At 37.2% G+C, this 22,792-nt stretch overlaps 1 protein-coding gene across 4 annotated transcripts in view; it reads right to left on the bottom strand.

The window, feature by feature from the left end:
* The window catches only part of adam12a (ADAM metallopeptidase domain 12a), a 110,504-nt gene that overhangs the window by 38,892 nt on the left and 48,820 nt on the right, over nt 1-22,792 (bottom strand). For 3 of the 4 annotated variants that reach the window (XM_073814995.1, XM_065272249.2, XM_065272246.2), the window contains exons 4-7: nt 14,896-14,971; nt 8,735-8,811; nt 5,843-6,035; nt 2,385-2,450 (exon numbers count right to left, since the gene is read on the bottom strand). In XM_073814995.1, the coding sequence (XP_073671096.1) occupies nt 2,385-2,450; nt 5,843-6,035; nt 8,735-8,811; nt 14,896-14,971 (412 nt within the window). The remainder of the gene's footprint in view (nt 1-2,384; nt 2,451-5,842; nt 6,036-8,734; nt 8,812-14,895; nt 14,972-22,792) is intronic. The other variant, XM_073814996.1, reaches the window with a different exon arrangement.

Genomic DNA, 22,792 nt, shown 5'->3' on the forward strand with positions numbered 1-22,792 from the left:
TTTTTCTCTAATTTTTCTTGAATTTAGTGTTTAAAATTTTTTTCAAGATTTTGCTTACCCCATTGGCAGATTTTTATTTATCTTTTTTGCTTGTTTTATTCACGAAATCACTCAAATTTGATCTTTTTGGTCTAAAAACAGATTTTCTTGGGTCATTTTGCTCATCAAGAAAAAGCATATTAATTTAAGAATTTTTAAATATTTTTACTGAAAACAAGACAAAAATACTAAGAAAATTTTTTCTTGAAGTGTAGAGAAGGAGGAGTGTTCAGATGTTGTTGTATGTGGAATGATACTAATTAATGTCTTTGTGTCAGTTTATTGTTTACAATGGTCTGCATGTGTGCATTTCACATTAGAAAGCTGGCGCATCACACGGTTAGTGCAAGATGAGAAGTTGTGGTTTTAAGTACATATTTTGTATTTTTTGGTCAAAATGATGATCGTTTGGCTAGATAAGACCTTTATGCCTCGGTTGGAATCGTTTAGAGACCTTTATTGCATGGCTCTCTGGAATGCTTGATTCTGATTGGTCAGTTGAGACATTTGCAGGTTCGTTCTTTTCAAATAATAACCGCTCCAAAGTAATAACGCATAGCCGGTACTACTTGTATGTTTAAAATCCCTCCGCACCAACAAAGATTAGGCTACTGTTTGGCGCCATCTTGTGTCAAACTCTGGACAACAACAATTAACAATGGAAAATGTCGACATTAACATGTACGGTAAAATCAAAACATTTAAACAGTGGATAGAAGAACGAACAACGACAAGACACAGAGAGCTTACTGAGACTGAACTTGACAAAATAGAGCATGACAGCTACGAAGCCAACACTCAAAAAAATACAGAATGGGCATTAAAACTTCTCAAAGACTGGCTAAAAGAGAAGAAAATGGAGACAGACAAGTATGAAGCAGAGGATCTTAATAAGGTATTATGATCATTTTATGCATCTATGCAAAGTTTCGCGGAAGGATAAAAATGTTAATTTAAAACAAATATGCCAATAAAATGTTTCAAATTCATATTCATGTCCAGTTTTTTTTCTTATGTGGCAAGTAGCCGTGTAATAAGCGGGACAATGTAGAGGCAGTTGGTAGTTATCGGGTAAATAAGCCCCTTCAGTGTGATACAAGACCCTCCGCTTCGCGTCGGATCCTGATCACACTGTCGGGGCTTATTTCCCGATAACTACCGGCTGCCTCTACATTATGCCTTACTTAAAGCTGCATGGTACTGTAAACTGTTGAGGTCCACTAAAGTCCACTATATGGAGAAAAATCCTGGAATGTTTTCCTAAAAAAAAATTAATTTCTTTTCGACTGAACAGAAAAAGAGATAAACATCTTGGATGATATGGGGGTGAGTAAATTAACGTTTTTTTTATATATATATAAACCTGAAGTAATCCTTTAAGGCCAATTCACATTGATCCAACACCAATCTCCAACTCCAACAAATGCCAACAAATCCCAAACTTCTAGTGTCATTTACTTTTATCACACCGGTTTCATACTGACCCATCAAACTCCAACAAACGAGTGTGAATTGGCCTTTGAAAGGTTTTTAACATAAATTTTTATTTCATTTTTTTCTTCTGAGGTTTATTGTTATGATTCTAATAAAATTGCTTTTACAACAGATTTTTATGGCCATTTTCCCCCTCTGTCTGACCTTCAAAATTAAACGGCTCGTGTTTTACTGCTATGCCGCTGGTGTGTAAACATCCTCAACAAGTGAGTTTAGTGGTTTTGTTTTGGCTTATAGTAAATCACATTATAAAGCTTTAAGTTCTGAATGTTTGAATTTGCATTTAAAATACAGATAATTTATAAAAGAGATCAAAATCTTTAAGTCTAAATAGTTGGAAAAGAACAAAAATACCTCATGATGATTAGTGTCTATTTTACATGCACATATCATACTAACAACAAAAACTTTTTGGAGTGGTTTCCTGACATGAAGGTGAGTAAATAATGAAACCTTTTTAATTTTAGGTGAATTAACCCTTTAAGTCTCATTTAGCACAAATGTATCTTTTATAAAAATCTCTTAAGAGTTGAACAAGAAGCGAGGTCAAATGATCACAGCTGGATGTCTTTACTTACTGTCCAAACAAACAAGTCAATGACCATTAAAACTGCTTTAACATCTGACCTCTCCGGCACATACGCTCAAACAACAGCTAAAGCTTCTCATTCCTGACCTCAGGGTCAAAGGTCACGACATTACCTTGACCCTGCTATACAGAGTTAATACCAGTGAAAGTCTTGCAGACCCTTGCAGATAAAAGTCCATTAACTATTGAGCTGCAATGACCTCTGACCTTTAAGTGTTTGTAGGTTGATATGAGCTTGACGTTAAAAGAATGGGTGCGTTACCTCGCGGTTGTCGGCCACGATGATCAACTCCACATGTTTGGTGCTGCTCTGAGCCTCTCTTTTAATCTGTAAATAGTCAAAAGATTTCGTTTAAAAAAAAGACTTTAACCCTTTTCTTGTAAAGGACAGAGTAAATGGAGCATGCACTTACGAACACCGTTTAAAAATCTCCCAAGGCTGTTTTTGCTAAGAGTCTGTATCACCTTATCTTCACCTCCCCGCTCTATTACCATAGCTGTGTGTGTGATTGAAGGTACTGTTCTGGGTTCAGCAATGCCCCCAAACTACATCTCATCCACAGTCATGTACTTTAATAGCCTTCTGATTGTCTGGCCCACTTATTTTCTCAAGTGAACAGTCCCTTTGCTATTTAAAGATATTATTAAAATATCTTCTTTCAAGTGCAGTGTATAAATATTTCAAGCTAATCTCAGTCTTCATATGGACATTTATTACACGACTCTCATGTTTCATGTCATTCAGGTTAGGAAAGGAAGGGAGGTTGAGAAATTATTAAAGACATTGCCATTTTCCCTAAGTATAGTAAAATGTCCTTATATCTGCAATTACCACCTGCTTTACAAAGATCTTATAAATCCCCATTAATTCTCTTTATAAATAATTTAAATATGTGACCCAGCTAAAGTCGCTGTCATTGTTTTCCACACAAAGTCATCCTAGATAATGTCAAAAATATTCTGTGAAAATATAATCTTGATTTCTTTAATATTAGGTCAGGACACAAAGTTTAATCCCTTTCCGGGAAACCGCCCCTTAAGGGCGATTTATAGTCGTGCGTAGGTCCTACGCGGAACGCAAGCTCTGTGATTGGTCCACCAGAACCCCTCCCGTCAGGTAAAAAAACTGCGTCATAGGTATTTCCAGTTGAGACGGTGAAAACAAAGATAAGCCAAGTTGAGGAGTGATTTAACTCAAACTGCAACATAAGTCGCTGTTTATTTACTTCCATCATTGCTGGTCTTCTCAAGTTATACACAACAAGTTGCTATTTCTTCTTCGTTTGTGGGTTAACTTGCTTAGCTTCTTCTTCTGTTACGACTTCTGCTGCTACTGCGGTCACACTCGTGATTACTGCCAACCAGCGGTTTCACGTGTGTTTGCACGTCGACGCGGACGGCGACGCACAAGTATAAATGAAAACCGACGCGGAACCTACGCCATAGGACCTACGCACGACTATAAATTGCCCTTTAGTTAGTTGGTCTTCTTGCTAAGTTTGTGATTTTGGTTTTGTTAACCAGCTAAAAAAGCATGCTTTGGCTAAAAGACCAACCAGATCTGAATAAGAAAACGTTTTGCATTTTATCTTTTTTACACACATTAAAGATCTGAATCTGTGGCAGATGAAAACTCAGAATGAGTTGACAGCACAGGAAACAGTGGATTGTGAAGGTGACCCTCTTCTTTAGAAAGCATTAAGAGTTCTTCCTCTCACTTTAAATTGAAGCTGTCTGCTACAGTTTCAATGGCTGGCATTTCTTTAAAGAGTAACTAAACCCCTGGTCAGAGCCTGACTCCACCCACTGCAATATTTGAAAAATGCAAGAAAAGTGGGCAGATCCCAACGGAGATAGAGGGGACGAACTAAGTGTGTGGTGAGATCGTAACAAGGGCGTGGTGATCTTGAACCTGCTTACGTCACGAGTCATTTCTTGGACCCAACATCCAATAGGAAAATTCAACTGCAGTAGCCACCGTTCAACCTGAAGAGGGCAGCACTCAGACGTTTTTACACCATATATTGTAGTATTGAAACACTTTATATCCAAATGTCAAAAAACTTACTAAAATCAACGAACAGCACTAATAAAGCATCATTCTTACAGATCATTAACTAAAAAAAGTTGGTTTAGGGTTTAGTTACTCTTTAATGGAAATAAAAGGCTGACTTCACCTGTCTTAAGATTTCTGCAGAGAAGAATCAGGACTGTTCGAGCTAAAAGGCTAAAGTTTCTTTTACAGCATGGGTTTAAAAAAAAAACAATCTCAAGAAGTGGCATTGCTTCGCCATGCTGGGTGAAATGTAGAAGATTAAGTAAATGAGGAACACCATCGGTTCATTTGTGTGTGTGTGTGTGTGTATGGGATGGCAAACAAATCATTTTGAAGAAAAAAAAGAAGAGCAGATGCAAAACCCTCTAAAGCTCATGCGGACGCGTTGGTGCGCGCGGCAAAAATGATGTCAACGCGGAGTGGGCGGTCGTGCGCGTTGGGTGCGCGAGACCCCATTTCGCGTGGCGGTGTGCACGGCATTTTTTGTAACTTTCCGCGCGGCTCCGCATCCGAAAATGACCGAACTCGAGGCGATTCTGTCCGAGCAGGCAAGCCTGTGACGTAATTCTTTGATCAATCCAAGCAAAACAATGTATATATTTATCTGACACTCTGTAAGTAAAGTATGGAAACTTTGCAGTTCTTTTACACGAATTCTTTTACATGATTCAGAATGTTTGGCTTATATTTGTATTGAATGAACCACTAAACGAGGAATAAAATACAAACCTTAAGATATCTGTACTGTTTGTTTAGTTAAAAACGTTAATGAAATGATAATGTTTAATAAAGACATATTTAAAAGATTGTTGTTTTATTCAGGTTCTCATATTTATATATCAAACTCTGATGTTAAAAGCACTAGGGTTGTTCCAGCGGACGACTTCCTCTATCCTCTTCTTTATGTTTGTTTTTGACTTTATTGCTCGCGTCGCCCCCTGGTGGTTCAAAAAATAGTGCAACAGCGAGCGCGTCAACTATAAACGCCTCGTCCGTTTGGTGAGACGCGCGCGCGATCCGCGGAGGCTTGCGTTGCGGACCAAAGCGCGAGTATAAACAAAGCTTAAGGGGGCGTGCACACCAAATGAAATGGAAGCAAGACATTTTTTTAAAAAGCCAGCAGTTGAGCACCGAAAGTTGAAAAGTCTTCATCTCTGAGGGAAAAAGTCAGCTCGTCAATGTCAGTTTCAACACGGCTGTCCAATCACAGTGGAGAGGCGGGACAAATATTACAACAACCAACTGGAGCATTGTACAACGACTGATATCACAGCAACCAAAGCGCTCAGCTGAAGAAAGCTGTCGGCTGAAAAAAAGCTGGCAGTTGGCGTCCACCTGGCGTTTTCAGACACATTTAAAAGCTTTGGTGTGCACACCCTATAAGTTATCAGACTCTTAAGGGATTCTGCCAATAAAGCTGTATTTCTGAATGACCCAAGCTGGGATTAAGTGGATTTGAAGTGAAAGTGTTTTATGAATGTATAATACGTGCTGCAAGCATTTTGTTAATATCATTATTAATATCAAGGTATGTTACTAATCTACTTTGTGAGACGTGTATGTATGTATGTGTATGTGAAAGAGAGGGAATAGACAGAAAGATGTCTATTGTTTAAGAGGATCTGTCAATGTAAAAGTTCGACAAACATTGATGCTTTACTCACCCTACTGCTGTAAGAATTAAAGTCTGTTCTTGTAGTATTGAAGAAGTCTATGGGATATGAAATATTGTCCCCATGTCCACACGTCCCCCGGTTAAACTTGAAGTGTTCTCCTCTATAGATACGATGTGTGCTGTTGTTCCCATCCTGCATTGGCTCCAGCACATATACTTTATCTTCAAGTAATATCAATCCCCTGTAGAAAGATATAATGACTATGTTTAAAAACACATACAAGTTACTTTAATATTAAAATATGAAATAACAATAAAGTATTTAATGCAACCAAATGTTTGAATACATTTGAAAATAAACAAACACTTCAATATTACAAATAAAGTAAGAAATATACATCAGTATGTAATAAAATTATGCTGCTGTGTGACTTTTCCTTGAACTGTGAAATTAACAATGTAGAAAGACATATCTATAGACGGTTTCATCGGACGCACGTGATACACGTCTGGATCCGAACCTTACTTCCAGTTTCGTTTTTTTAATGGTCTGACTAGTTACTAAACTGATCTCTTGAACGAATGCCTCGTCGAAAATAACAAATGTTTTGGTTTCCTAGGTAATCTATGTGTTGTTGTTTTTTGCTTGTTATATAAATAAACTATGTTTAAAGAACTTTGTTGTTGTTTATTCTTAACGGAGTTTACCGGAAGTTACGTGCGGACCGCGACAGCCGCTTGTTTATGTTGTTTCTGCTGAAACGGTCTATAGTCATCATCATTTTCGATATTGTAAAAAATAAATAAAATAAAAATGAGTAGAAGTTAGCATTGGTAATCATAACATAGGTTTATAGTTAGTTTAAATACAAATTATTAATAAGTTATACAATAAAATATACACTCATCTAAAGGATTATTAGGAACACCATACTGTGTTTGACCCCCTTTCGCCTTCAGAGTTGATGAAGATTTGTGGGATGCACATCCAGGGCATGAGGCTCTCGTTCCACCACATCCCAAAGATGCTTTATTAGGTTGAGATCTGGTGACTATGGGGGCCATTTTAGTACAGTGAACTCATTGTCATGTTCAAGAAACCAATTTGAAATGATTCAAGCTTTGTGACGTGGTGCATTATCCTACTGGAAGTAGCCATCAGAGGATGAGTACATGGAGGTCATAAAGGGATGGACATGGTTAGAAACAATGCTCAAGTAGGCCGTGGCATTTAAACAATACCCAATTGGTACTAAGGGGCCTAAAGTGTGCCAAGAAAACATCCCCAACACAATTACACCATTGCATTAATGAGAAATTGAACAGGTGTTCCTAATAATCCTTTAGGTGAGTGTATAAAAGCTTTCATTATTTGTGTGAAATATAAACAATCAAAACTTTTTAGGCAGCATTTTCGCACTGCATTCCCATTATTTTGCATGCTGTATTTACTTATTTACATTAAGAGAAAATGTGGATTTGTATTTTTTGATTATGGCCCTGTTTCCCAGCATTAAAAGTAAAAGGTTTTAAAATGTTAAGTTGCATTAATATTTAATGATTATACTGTAGTAGGAAAAGAAAAGCGACAGAACAGAAGGATTTACAACATTAACACTGAACGAGTAAACACAAGTATGAGAGGAAGTGGTTTCCTATTTTCCCACAAAATTAAACAGCATGAAGTTTTGGAAAACACATCCAACAGACAGTCAATTTTCTTGGATATTCGGCTAAATAAATCTTCTTTACAGATCTAATATTACTTCTCTGTGGTTCTTGGATCCATGTCTGCAAACCTTTCCCAACTTCTCAGTTGTATGCTAAATTTAAGTGGCATTCTTCTCTGTTGGGATAATTGCCAACGCTCTGGGCTTTTCCAAAAAGTCGAAAACGACAAACTCCACTGTATGAGATTCCCTGGAAGCTCTGCTCACCCGAAAACTGCCAAAGAAAACCTACAGCAATTTGTTTTGGCCAAATGACCTGGTTTTTTTTTGGTCCGTGAAGGTCTGTGAATGTGTCTGTGTGCCAGGCAGAGAGACAGGTTGCTGTAGCTCAGATTGCACAAAAAGAAAGACTTTAGGGAGACCAAGGCATTCTGTGTTGTCTTTTGAGGCATATTTGATGCGTCTTTTTTAGCAGTGTTGTAAATCTCACATATCCGTGTCATTCTTGTCATGGTAAAAAATCTACTTTAGGCATCTCCTGTGCCATTTCACCATTTAATAGAAAGATATCACAGTGACGGTCTGACAGAAGCTATTACAGTAAAATCACTTTCCTAACAGCACTCCTGCAGAATGACTCACCAACACAGTTTTCGTTTTTGAGAGTACAACGAATGTCCTTTTTCTGGATAAATTAATGCAAACATAATGACACACTGGAGCGCTTCGTCATCTTTAATACACAAAAGCTAGAGATGCTTTTCAGGAACGAACAAAGACCTCCTGAGACTCAAAAACGTCACACAAGCTGCATCCCAGTTTGAAGGCTGGATCCTTTAAAGGATGCACACTTCAGAGGCAATGACTCCAAAGTCCAAAAAGTGAACTGAAATGAGACGGTCTAGCCCAGGGTTTCCCAAACTGGGTTTTGCGGTATTGCAGGGGGTTCTTGAGTTGATAAAAAATAATTAATTACAATTAAATCATAAAAATGTAAATAAATTATTTTTAAATGAAAAATCTAAATATCTGCTTACTAAAAAAATCTATGTATTTATTAGTTTTTTTTTGCATGTTAATAAATATATAAATAAATCATTTTAAAATAAAAAAATCATCTTGGAATGGCCTTTGAATTGGGATGTAATTAATGTAATTAAATTGCACTTTTTTAGGTGGGACATTGAGTAGCTTTATTTTCATTGGTTGGTGAAGCACAGGAAAGTAGCAAGGTGAGGTACATGTTTCATATTGGGTGGGTGTAACATCACCTGAGTCCAGTACAGGTGCTGAGGGTGACGTCTGAGCCCGGGTGTCCATCCACTTCACCGTGATAGTAGCAGTGAATCTGAGACACAGAACACATTAACAAATGAGAGTTTATCATAAACATCAGGTCGGGGCAAGTTGTCACATTTGTTTCCATACAGTGCAATATTAATCATTTTAAACTTTATAATTGTATAAATTGTTAAAATGCAGGGCATTTCTGATAAAGTTGTACATGCAAAGCATAAAAATGTAGAAACACTTACTCGTTCATTATTTATGTTTTTTTTTTTCACATTTTAGAATAGTAGACTCTATAAAACTATTGAATAACAAGACTGCAATTACAGGAATTGTGAATAAAAGCATCAAATAGATAAAAACTATCATCTTCTGTGTACTTTGTCTAAAATGTGCAAAATTGCACTCTTGTCATTTTATCAAGCAGCTTCTTGAATTCTGTAATGTTTTATAAACAGTTTTTAGGAGATCACACCTTTACTGGCCTCTCATTGGCTGTGTCTTCTTCATTATTCAGTCCAAGTCATACACTCACCTAAAGGATTATTAGGACCACCATACTAATACTGTGTTTGAACCCATTTCGCCTTCAGAACTGCCTTAATTCTATGTAGCATTGATTCAATAAGGTGCTGAAAGCATTCCTAAGAAATGTTGGCCCATATTGATAGGATAGCATCTTGCAGTTGATGGAGATTTGTGGGATGCACATCCAGGGCACGAAGCTCCCGTTCCACCACATCCCAAAGATGCTCTATTGGGTTGAGATCTGGTGACTTTGGAGGCCATTTTAGTAAAGTGAACTCATTGTCATGTTCAAGAAACCAATTTGAAATGATTCGAGCTTTGTTACATGGTGCATTATCAGACGAGCCATCAGAGGATGGCTACATGGTGGTCATAAAGGGTCAGAAACAATGCTCAGGTAGGCTGTGGCATTTAAACGATGCCCAATTATTGACACAAAGAGGCCTAAAGTGTGCCAAGAAAACATCCCCACACCATTACACCATTGCATATTGTGTGTTTATTGCAATTTCTTTTTTATATATTTTTTTCTAATTAAAGAATTTATTATGTTGGCACATATGTTATGTTTTGTCTGCAAATGTAACTGCAAACATTTAAACAGTTCATCACACACTGAAAGCCATAATGTTCTTTGTACCTAAAAAGTCAAGTAATCATAACTAAACATTACTTAAAATATTGTATTTTGGATCCATAACTTAACAATCTTAGTTCATCTAACTTATTAAAGTACAAAAACCCTAAACTAAGAACTAAGACCATAAGTTACAAGGAATATCCATGACCCTTTGCGCCTGAAAATTTTTTGATTATTTACGCTTGTTCAAAAAATTACAACTGATAGGATATATAAACAATTGTTAATAAAATTTCTTCGAGTTTTACACTCTTTGTAGTATTATTGATGCTGTTTTGTTGTAAATTATAGTTTTTTGTGAAGTCACCAGTGTTTACTTTGGTATACATGGACCCTGTTCAACTTATTGTATATCTCTTCACTATAATGAAAATCTGTGTGAACAATGTTGTGAGTTTTTGTGGAGAATTAAGTTTGTGCATTCATTCATTGTTTGACACAAAGAATTTCATATCGTTATACAATGTAAATGACAATTTAAGTTCAGTCTTTATGAACACCAAGTGAACTTAATTGTTTAAGTGCAGTGTACAAACTTCAAGTTTGATGACCTTAACTATTTAAGTTCAGTCTACATGACCACCAAGTTCAGTGAACTTAAATAAAAACAATTTCTGGAGACCCATTACTCAACTGAATTGAGGGAATGAGTTTATTCAATAAAATGAGTTCAGTCAACCTTTTAGGGTTTTCAGTGCAGATCATTATGATAAATCTGGCAAAAATATTATTTGATAGTGACTCTGTGTAACACCATAACCTCACGTTAGTACGAAGTAAACAGGTTTAGTATAATCATCTCTATAGTGGCTTCACCTGATGTTTGTTACTTCACACTAATATCAAAGTAAAGAGATGATGTGTGATGATATCTGAAGAACAGAAGAGCTCCATGTTTAATGTGATACGGTCGTTCTTAATCAATTGTTTTTGATATTTAATCTGAGCTCATAACAGTGTTGAGCTGAATCCAAACGGTCTGCATGAGTCCAAACGGATCTCAGAGGAGAAATGACATGCTGGACTCACAACACACACCATCTATAAAACAGACTTAATCAAAACCAGAGGAAAAATACGGCTGGCCTCAACAGTCCTGGGTTTCATCAGGACCGACTCATTTATATTAGAGGATCTGTTGCTTGATGCACAAACTTTGAACACATCAAATAAATCAATTTAATTTAATCAGCCATAAAAAATATGTTGCATTAGGAACAGGGAGTATGACGTTATATAGAAATTTGTAAACCTGTAGATATCATTTACAGTTACTGTAGATACAGTATAATGTCAGTAAGTTTTATGTTATTTACACAAGACGTGGAGGACCTTAAAGGGCCAATATGGCGTTGCTAAAAATAACTTTTTTTTTGTATTTGGTGTAAAACAATGTGTTCGCGTTGTTTATGGTTAAAAAAACATTATTTTCCACATACTGTACATTATTGTAGCTCTTCTATGCCGCTCTGAAATATTGTTGATTTTTTTTACTAAGCTCATTGTTCTGAGAAAGCACGGTGTGCTCCGATTGGCCAGCTATTCAGTGCATTGTGATTGGCTGAATACCACAAGCATGTCAATGGAAATGTGATGCTCCTTGGGAAGATCAGCCCCCAAATAATGAAAGGCAGGGTTGCCGATTATCAACCTGCAGCGGACCTGGCAACGATGGTGAAAGGAGTTAATATCATCTTTACTACCTCATCAATATGACCCCGAATCTGATCCAGAAAATGCAGATGATCAACTTTACCAGCGCGCCTTGAGCAGAACGTAACAGATTGATAAGATAAGGATACTAAAAAATTAAACATTAAATGTCTGCATTTCTGATCGTAGAAACGACAAACAGCAAGAAGTTATTAAGAGATTTTTTTTGCATAAATAAATAAACGTGAAGCTGTTTTTGCACTAATGCCAGATCAATCTTTCGTTTAATGCCGGGTACACACCAAAAGATTTTTTGAATCTTATAAGATTTTCAAAATGTGATAGACCACAAACATAAGAATAAAAAAATCCTAGATTTAGCCGTTTTGCTCCTAAACAGATTTTTAACCAGAGTCTCGACTGTAAACACAGGAAATCTCGCAAAAACTCGCGAGACTTCAGAATAAGCATGGCGGATAATATGCAGGAAAAATTATTCGATGACAGTGTTTGGAATGATTTTCACAGATAATTCAAGAAAAAAAAGGGTTTGGGTGAAGTCGTGGAGACAGTGGGAACATCAACTTCACTTTGTGCTGCACCATGACTGCTTCTGTCTTCCATCATCTCACTTTCTGATTGGATATTGTTTCATTTCTTGGGATAATCTCAAGAGCGTGTTTGTTCTCGGGGTTCCCCCTACAAATCTGTAATATTTACGATTCGTGATCGAGGCAGCTCCGACATTCTTCCGATCAGGTTCGGACACTTTTAAAACACTTCAAACCAAGGGAAAATCTAATAAAATAATCTGTAGAAAAATCAAGATAATCAGGACATTGTCGGAAGGGGGAAATTGGCCCAAAATCAGCCAGATTATCTTTTATGCGGCTTTCACATAGGATGTGGTGTGCGCTGCTTTTTGAAACCCATTTATTTCAATGGCTTGCGCCGCGTGAGGGCGGTTTTTTGTTGCGCCGAGCAAAGCGCGAGCGCAGCGGAGCGCGGTCAAAGTTCAAAATAGTTTAACTTTTGCGCTGCAAAATAGCTAATTCTCAGAACTTTATAATACACGTTTATGCTCCTACAGAGACATCGGAAACACGTAGCAATTCAAGTTGGCATGTCAGGTGTGTTTTAAGTCAAGCAGCTTGTTGTAGGTATGCTTAAAGTTACGTGAAATGGAGACGAGCAACATCAGTCTCTGTATTCCTCATCGACTATTTAACGCAAATATAAACACTGTAGTAATTTATTGAAAACCCCGCCTACTTTGGTCTGGCCATCAGAGCACAAATCGCTTGGCTGCGCGGAACCCAGCGGCGAGCGCAGCGCACACCGCATCCTATGTGAAAGCCGCATTAGTGTGAAAAATGTATAATCTTTACGTAAAAAAACAAATAAGATAAACTACATTTTATTTGAATTATCTCAAAATACTATGTACAATAATATATGTTATTTACTATTTAAATTACTATTTGAAAATTACTTATACAACGATATCAAATGATTGTCATACTGCTCTTCCTTAATTTTTCATTAAAAAATAATGTAAGTAATGTAGACACTCTGAACCCATGTCATTGATCTGTGTGTGTATGAAAAACATGTCTATTATCAGTATGACAGAGTATCTGTCTTATTTGGTGTCCTGAGATCTCCGTTTCTAAAGTCCAAATTCATTACAGCTTTCCCCCCCAGCTGCTTTCAGGTCGAGGGTTTGGCTGCTTTTATGTGACCTAAACTTTTGTTTCCCATCAAAACAAAGCAGACACACATTGCTTCACAGCATTCAGCAAAATAAGCTGAAAAAGTCTGAATGGTTTATTAAATCCCACTATCTTGTGTTGTGAAACACTGAATATCTCCATGCTTGAACATCAAGGGAATATTGCATTACTTTTCTTACATTCTTTTGTGTATTTGTTAAAGAAATAACTGTGTGAGGTGAGCTATAGACAAAAGTTGAATAGTAAAAATGTAGTTTAAATTCTTCATTAAGGCTATGACCAATACCAATGGATGTTTTATCAATCAACACTTATATTAGTCTTTTACTATCATTGTTTTCTTTGTGAATTTTACACATCGTTAAGGGGCGGTCACACTACACTTTAAACATGTCAATATATTTCGGATGTTGATTAGAATATGGGCGGCATATGGATCGCTTCATCCATCTTTGATATTCCATAAGAAGAAAGGTAACGCCGTAAAGGACTGGTTTTCTACTGGTCACGTGTATCCATGTGATACAAATTCGTATGGTTCACCAGACATAAACTTTGGTGTGCAGCAAGATGTGAAACATCTTTGCATGAGCTTATGTTACCAGTCTGATGCATGCATATAAATGGAAGTTAATGATATTTCTATAGTGTGACCGCCCCATAAGACTCTATTTACACCTGGTTTTAAGATCAGTGTTGGGGTTGACGCATTAATGTGCATTACGTAATAATATTACTTTTCTGAAGTAACAAGTAAAGTAATGCATAACTGTATAAATGTACACATATTGTATATATTTGAGTAAGAAGTAAGAAAAAGAAACGCAAAAGAAACTTAAAAGTAACGTAAGCATTACTTTCCATGAAAAGTATGACTAAGTAACGCAATTAGTTACTATTTTGGTTAGTAACTTAATATTGTAATGCATTACTTTTAAAAGTAACTTTCCCCAACACTGATTAAGATGCGTTTTAGTTGATCAGATCACAAGTGAATGAGAAAGACACAAGTGTGGTTTCCATCCAAACATGAAATTAATCTTTTCAAAATTTGCAAAAAAGAAAAAAAATCCTAATTAGGTGCATTTCCATCAAGTTGTTCGAGCGAATAACAGTGGTATTGATAAACAACAGTAAATAAAACAATGCATGCTTAAAAAATTGAGACAAAATTGCATTTAGTTACGATTGGGCAATTAATGAATTTGTAATTGCCAAACTGGATGCAATGCACAAAAGAAGGAATGCAACATTTAAGATGCAGGCACTAGCAGCAAGGGCATTACGACGATGACGAGCGCCATAGATGGGAAAGACAACGTCATTACGTGGGTTAAATGTTTCTCTATGTCAGAATTTATTTGTCAAATGCGTTTACATCTCCCATTATTTGCATTTACTCTTTATCGCTTCAAAAACCACCTCAAGTCAGCAAAAAGTTTGAAATTTTATATATCTTATGCGATATTTCAAAATGTGCATAAAACCACTGTGATGGCAACCCAGCTACAGTCAAATGCGTTTAACACTTTTAACAGCTGTACAACTTTTGTAAAAAAACATGATGTAATGGTTTTTGTGATCTTACAGTGACATTTGGGGAGGTTGTGACACGTCCGTCCTCCAGGTAGTGTGTTTCTGTGTAGTGACCAGCAAACAGACCTCTGTAACACAAACAAACATACAGATACAGTTAGGTTCATTGTTTTCCTAAATTTCCTTTAACTATTAAAACAAAGTAATTTTAATTTAAACAGGACACTGAATGCAAAATACAAAAAAACAGTCCTTGGCTAAGTGTTGGGGATACAAAAAGCACAAAAAGTTTGTCTGTGTATTCTTTCACCAAAACAGATAAAAATTGACGTGACTTTCATTTCTGGCCAATGACTTCTCTGTTTATAGGTTTTGAGTGTTGTAGCAAACAAAACTCAGCACTATTTGGTCTTGTTGTTGCAGTTGCTCATTTGAAAGAATATTGAACCAGCTTGACTTTGATCTAAAATATTGATGGGTTTTAAAAACATTGTGCGCCTCTGGGGAGCCGTTTACAGGGTGTATGCAAGAAACAAAAGCTGCTGTCATTGCTTACATCGGTTTGGCACCAACCTTAAAACCTCACAGATGTAACTGGACAGAAACTGTTGTGTAAGTCTTAGAACATGATGTGTCTACACACATGCATACAAATGTACTAAATATTTAAGCCACATTGGCAAATTTGAAAGTACCCAACGTTTTTAAAATAGGCTACTATGTCTTGTATTTAAAGTGTGGGGATGTGGGATATTTCAACAGCAGTATTCCTGTATATAAAGAGAGGATCATTTACCATGTTTTACACACCTGCCTCTCCAAACATTAAATATAGAGGTTATATTATCTATTTACCTTGAAGCAATAACCCTAAGCCAGTCAGGAGATCTAAAGACTCCAGATACACTAATAGGGAGTTTCAGAGACCCTGGTTTTTCAGCGGAGGTCTGGAGACAAAATATTTGGGTTCGCAGGTTGATTTCTTTTCTTTCTTTGGTATTATTTGGTCAAACTTCGCCAGCAGTAAAGGATCACGGATGAAAGTTCCCTCAGTCTGTGAAAGGATCTTCCTCTCTCACCGCTGAAATAATCTTGTCATCAGATCCTGAGAATAATTACAACATCTGCTCTTCATCTGTTCTCATGCAGCTGTGCTTTCCTAACCAAAACCTATCCATCGGAGAAAGTGATAAAACGATAGAGATAATCCCAGTACTGCTGAGTCAAAGAAAATAACTCAGAGCTCTGACTGTCGGCATAAAGTCTGGACCTCACTGGTTTTCATTCATTCTGTTCTAATGCAACACTGATGTCCACACCAAGGTTTTTAAAAGAGTACAAGTTAACATGAAGAGAACAGAACAAATCCTAACTACCGGCTTTACCTTAAACATTATTTAAAACCTCTCTCAAAGAGTTTGGCTTAGCTTAGTTTGTATGCAGTTGCCTTTCCAATGAAATCATACATCACATGTTTACATATTGCATGTTGATGTTGTTTTCGCATTTATCAAACTTTGCATGAAACAGGAAGGCTTCCAAGAATCGGTGAACAAACACTTCAGATAAAAAAGATGCTTTTAGTATCTAACCAAAAATACAGGAAAGTGGACATGATTACCTTCAAGTACATCCTAGAAAACCAGATAATTATATTAATTTTAAAAGCCAAGACTTATTAAAGCCTGTAGAAGGAGAATGTTCATGGAAATTACTTTTTAATGTTTATTATAATGGATGGTTGTTTAAATGGTGAATGTGCTCAGGATGTTACATCATAATTACCAATACATCAACAGAAAGCTTTTTTATTCAACTTTCAGATGATGTATACATCTCAGTAAAAAAAAAGATCTTTATGACGTGTTTTGTGGTCCAGGTCACATATAATGAAGTATCTGCACTCAGGTTATTATTTTTAACCCATGCTGGGTAAATATTGAACAGAACACAACGCTTATTATAACCCATAGTTGCATAACAACAACCAGAGTTCGAATTATGTCAAACATTATGGGGGTCCTCTAGCTAAGATCCACCCAACCCCAAGGCCAAAACCCCCCTGTCATTATAGGGAAGCCTAAATTTCACAAGAAAGATGTGATCCTTGATCAACGTTTTAATCAAAGAAACCCCAAATTACACTTAACTCAAACCATAACCATTTTTACCTCTCAAATTAGTGTGAAATAATCGTTTGAGAATTTTTAAAAGCCCCTAACCATAAAGATTACTAAAGATAATAACTAAAGATTCTTACTATCAACAAGGTGAAAATACACAGCGTGAAGCACACTTGAGAGTTTACATTTATTTCAGACAGAAATCTTTTGGATTAGTTTATATTGAAATTGAGACAATAATAGACAGCATCACTTTGTGGTAGGGAAATACAATTTTATGTAGTATTTTAATTTGAATAAAAACCAGAGAACCCCCCAGTTAATTTTTTTGTGCTTTATAGGGGGTCCCCCGTTGCTTATAGGAGGTGCGGGACCACTCCAGCCCACCCTCAATTCGAACAATGACAACAAACCAACATTGTGTAATTTTCATTGGGGCATTTTTAACCCAGCATTGGGTCATTTTTAACCCAGCATTGGGTCATTTTTAACCCAGTTTTTGGTAATTTTTAACCCAGTTTTTGGTAATTTTTAACCCAGCATTGGGTAATTTTTAACCCAACTTTTGGGTCATTTTTACCCAACTTTTGGGTCATTTTTAACCCAACTTTTGGGTCATTTTTACCCAACATTGGGAGATTTTTACCCAGCATTGGGTAATTTTTAACCCAGCATTGGGTCATTGTTAACCCATCATTGGGTCATTTTTAACCCAGCATTGGGTCATTTTTAACCCAACTTTTGGGTCATTTTTACCCAACATTGGGAAATTTTTACTCAGCATTGGGTAATTTTTAACCCAGCATTGGGTCATTGTTAACCCATCATTGGGTAATTTTTAACCCAACTTTTGGGTCATTTTTACCCAAAATTGGGAAATTTTTACCCAGCATTGGATAATTTTTAACCCAGCATTGGGTCATTGTTAACCCATCATTGGGTCATTTTTAACACAGCTTTGGGTAATTTTTAACCCAGCATATGTTGTGTCCAATAATTACCCAGCATGGGTTAAAAAATAAAATAATAAAAATATTTAGAGTGTGTGTTTTATATGTTGATTGATAAATTTGTAGTCCTCTACACAGATGCTCTTGAACAGCGGTCAAATAGAATTATTGTCTGCAGAAACATGTAGCTATATCTAACAGCCGGATCTATCGATATTAAAGCCAAAACCACAGACCACCTGAGGAAAACATAATATGAGAAGTTTAGTACAGCCAATGAAATCAAGATTGAATTTAATGATCATCAGATATTTCAATATCTGCTGGTTTTCTAATCACACATGAGATGGCAACCATAAACTCCGGACTACTAACAGACTGACATCATGAAAAGTCTAAAGAGATTCCCTCAGGTGAACATTAGAAGCATGAAGATTCAACATGTGTTTCTTCATCCACACACAGATGAGACGATGGTTTCTGTAAGGCTAAAATATTTGTCTTTGCTTTTTATTATTCCACGTCCAACACTTTGGGTTAAGGGTTGCTACAACTTTTGAAGAATGAATTTCCAACTATGGTGCTGGCGCTGTTCAAATCAACTTACAAATGAGAGAAAAATATATCTTATAGACACAGCAGACATTTAAGAGATCTGATCTATGATTTTTCTGTATTATACTCAATAGCAAAGTCCGAACAAACACAACTAAGATTTGAGAACTGTACTGTAGATTGTCAAGACTTTCAATCTGCAACTTTCTCTTTATCTGCTTACATATCAAAAAAAACGTTATATGTTTCTGAAGTTTTACAGCCTGCGGTCATACTGTCATACAGTACTGTAGTAAAGAAAGATGGTCATGTGGGTTTGGAACGACATGAGGGAGGAAGAAATGATGACAGAACGTATGGTTTTGGGTGAACGAACCATTTAACCACTTCAGCGCTGTAGCTTCCACTTTAAAAGAAATGAATCTCAACTCTTCATGAGCTCAACAGATCCTCATATATCATCATCATCATAACGTCAGTGAGAACCCTGCTTCCAGATGAAAACCTTTATTTAAAGGTTAAAAATGACTATCAACCTAAAACTATTTCCTCGACACAGTAGCATGACTTTTAGTGCCTGTTTTCTAATTTACTTTTCAATAATTCACAAGAGCAGAGAGTGAACAGAGTGAAACATGAGCAAGTCTTTGTCACAAGAGGATAAAAGAGTGAAGAAGTAAAGCCAAAGGCAAAAGAAAGAAATAATCAAATCATCTCTCACTGAGATAAAGACACCCAGCCGGGCATCGCCATTTCCCACGGTCACTAAATGCTTTGTGTTCTCACTAGATAGGAAACCTGCAGGGAACAAAACACAGCGGTTTCTGAACTCTTACCAAGTGTGTCAGTGATTCAACGCTGCACCTCTGCCAGGTTTAAATGAAAAGCAAGCACAGGACTGCTTTTATTTACACATGCTCTGATTCAAGCGCTGAGGTACGCAAGAGAGCCAAAGACAAGCCAGAAGAGTCAGTTACATCTTAAATTATATTCCAGGCATTGGACAACAAAGCACAGATTCAGGTGCAGTGAACTCGCGTCCGTCTCATCGTGGATAAAACTTGGTTTTCTCATTCATCTCTGTAGAAAGAATGTCTCAACACGGCACAGAAATTAAACAATGCTTAAAATTGGGATTTAATAGTAATAAAGCAATGCATTCATCATGTTTTGTGGACACATGTTTCAAAGCTTAATTGAGGATAGGTCTGCTTATAGTCAACAATTAGAATTTGTATAGGCTGGATGGTAAAACTTCAAACAGGGATAAAGTTTGGTACTGGAATAGTTCACCCAAAAATAAAAATTAGTTTATTTACTCACCCTCAGGCCATCCGATATGTTGGTGACATTTTTCTTCAGTAAAACAATAAAGAAGATATTTTGCAGAAACCGCAGTGCTCTGTGATCCATATAATGCAAGTAAATGGGTAACAGCATCTCAAAAAGTTAAAACAGCAGATAAATCTAGTGATTAGACGACTTCGAAACACTGTTTTATGAAGCCTAGAAACATTACAAATCTTTTGTTTCGAATAAATGGTTCTGAGCATGTTTCAAACTAGGCCTGATTACATTAAAGGTCCTGTCCCAAATGACACACTTCATGTGGACTTTCGATCTCGTGGCCTTAAATTGGCATGCTCACTGTCCCATTTGTCATTTTAATGCGCCGAAGGTGCTCATCAATGCCCCCTTTGCACCATTGACGTGGTCTTCGGCAAAGCCCGCACTGCTGCAGGATCCACACACTTTACCAACCTAGAAGTCCTTGCGAAAGAGCAATCAGACGATGGATGAGAGGAGTTCACACCACTTCTCTTCCTATTTCCGGCGTGACGCTCAAGTCTGTCCCAAAATACAACCCTGGTGTGCCCTCGTGGACTCGCGTCAAGTGTCCCTAATGCTGCGTTTACACCAGCCGCGGTAGAGACGCCAAGCGCAAGTGATTGCAATGTTAAGTCAATGTGAAGACGCGTTGATGCGCGTCTGAAGGCTTGCGGCGCAAATGAGGCGTGGTGGACGCGATTCCGCCTCTTTCGCGCATCTCGTTTGCGCGAATGGCGCGAATTTTGGTGCTTTTTGTGCATTTTGCGTTTGATGCGAATTAAGGCTGATGCCCGAAATGAATAATGTGAAACTTCGCGGATTTTCGCGCCACTTTAACCAATCATGAGCCTGCTTGCTGCTGTGGCAGCAGCCCCGCCCAGAGTCACTCATTCAACATGAAGGAATGCTTCATATTGTCCGTAAGCAGTCACCCGGAGCTATACGATACAAGTTCTTATTTCTATAAAGACAGGAATAAAAAGGACCTCGCTTGGAAGAGTGTCATTGAGGACATTGGGCAACCTGGTAAGTTGTAAATACACATTTTACTTTTGAGTCACGTGAAGTTTACTGACCTGTGCCGTTTATTTTTCCCCCTATAGTAAGGTGACCAAATACAAACCGGTAAACCTCTCGATAAATGCACAATCAACATCAGCATAGCACTTGCCCCTCCCACAAGAAGCAGATTTCGCCTCGCGTCAAATGCTTTTTTTCCAATGCATTTTGAAATGCATTCAAACTGTTCAAGCGGCAAACTAGGCGCGGTAGACGCAATTTTGACGCCGCTGGTGTAAACACAGCATAAGGTCTGCACTACATGATATCATCAAAGTGTGGACTCTGAGGAAGTCCACAAGTCTGGAGTGTGCCATTTGGGACAGGGACGTTTCCAAACGTTTCGAAAATCTGATGGTTCACCACTAGGGGCAGTTGATCACAAATGACCAGTGTCTAATAGGTAAACTCGAGTCAGTTTTATTATGCAATTTCATAAAACATTAATCCTGCAGACTGATAACACCACCATTTTGCCTACTTTTTGTTTATAGACATATTCAATGACAAACATGTGCAGAATTAAAAGGGGAGTTAGCGTGTAAATGATTGAACAGTTTTTCACTGCTAAAAAACAACTTTTTTTGTGTAATTGGTATAATACAATGTGTTCGCGTGGTTTATGGTTAAAAAAACCCATTATTAACATGATTTCCCTGTCTTTCTGAAACGCACTGATTTTTGTACAAAATTCACTGATCTGAAAAGCTCCGTGTCCCTAATTCCCAGCTAATCTGTACGTTGTGACTGGTCTGAATACCTCTGACGTCAGCCGGAAATGTGACGCTCCTTACCATGTTTGAAAGATTTTGTCTACATCTTTACTACATAACCAATCCCAGAAAGTAAACTGCTGCCTACAATCCATGTGTTTGTTGAAGTCCATGTGAATATGTTTATGTCTAATATATTCAAGCAAGTATCTCATTTCCACCTTTTGTCCAAAGTAAATTGCAACATACAAATACAGTAAGATTTTGTCAAATGAGGCAAGTGTACTCTACAACACTAGGGTCACTTTCTAGATCACACACAGAAATACACCGAACAACACGTGTGTAATGAAGGAACTGATGACTTGAAATACAATAATCCTTGCAAATTCTCTGGATCTGATGTAATGACCCCTCCATGACAAAACAAAGACTGTTGCCAGTTTTTAAGCTTTCACTAATGAGAAGATTACACCCCTGGCTCGGACCAAAGATGGTGTTTGTTTCGATCTTAGGGTTGAACTGCTCCGCAACAGTCCATTCCAAATCCATTTGTTTGTCACATGAGAACATTCAAAAGTTTCTGGAGAGCTGCAACGAGGCATCACAGGCCAAACACACGGTGTCCTCATGGTTGGCATCGAGGAGTTGATAGCTTGTAATAGAGAAGTGAAGAGTAATTACAAAAAAATGAGATACCATCTCCACTGACGGTGATAGATAATAAAATACTGATCTTTAAACTCTTAAGGGGGTCACACATAGGAAATGAGCTCATACTGAACAGAGATCAGACGTCATCAGTTCATGTTGAAAGACAGAACTGAAGATCCATATAAATAAAATCATCTGTGTTTGGGTCAATGCTAATAATGTGCCTCAATGTGTATCATCACAAACTGAACTCGGTTCAGGTCAGAATGAGCCGGTTTAAAGTACTGTGATGTTCAGAGGAGCTTGTCTTAACAGATATATCATCTTAATGTGAGCTGGAAAAACACCAGCGGCAGACAGAGCGATGAAGATCTTTCACTTCATGCAGACAGACCGGATGATGTTTTACAAATGCATGCAAAACTAACATGCATATAAAATAATAAAGTATTTTCTGCATTCATTCCATAACTGTAAATACAGAAAATATGTCATCTGTGTAGAACAAAACAAATACACTTCAACAAGAGGTACGGTAAATGTTTAATGTAACAAAGCCCAAAGAC

Source organism: Paramisgurnus dabryanus, chromosome 1, assembly GCF_030506205.2.
Source record: "Paramisgurnus dabryanus chromosome 1, PD_genome_1.1, whole genome shotgun sequence".
Classification (NCBI taxonomy): Eukaryota; Metazoa; Chordata; class Actinopteri; order Cypriniformes; family Cobitidae; genus Paramisgurnus; species Paramisgurnus dabryanus.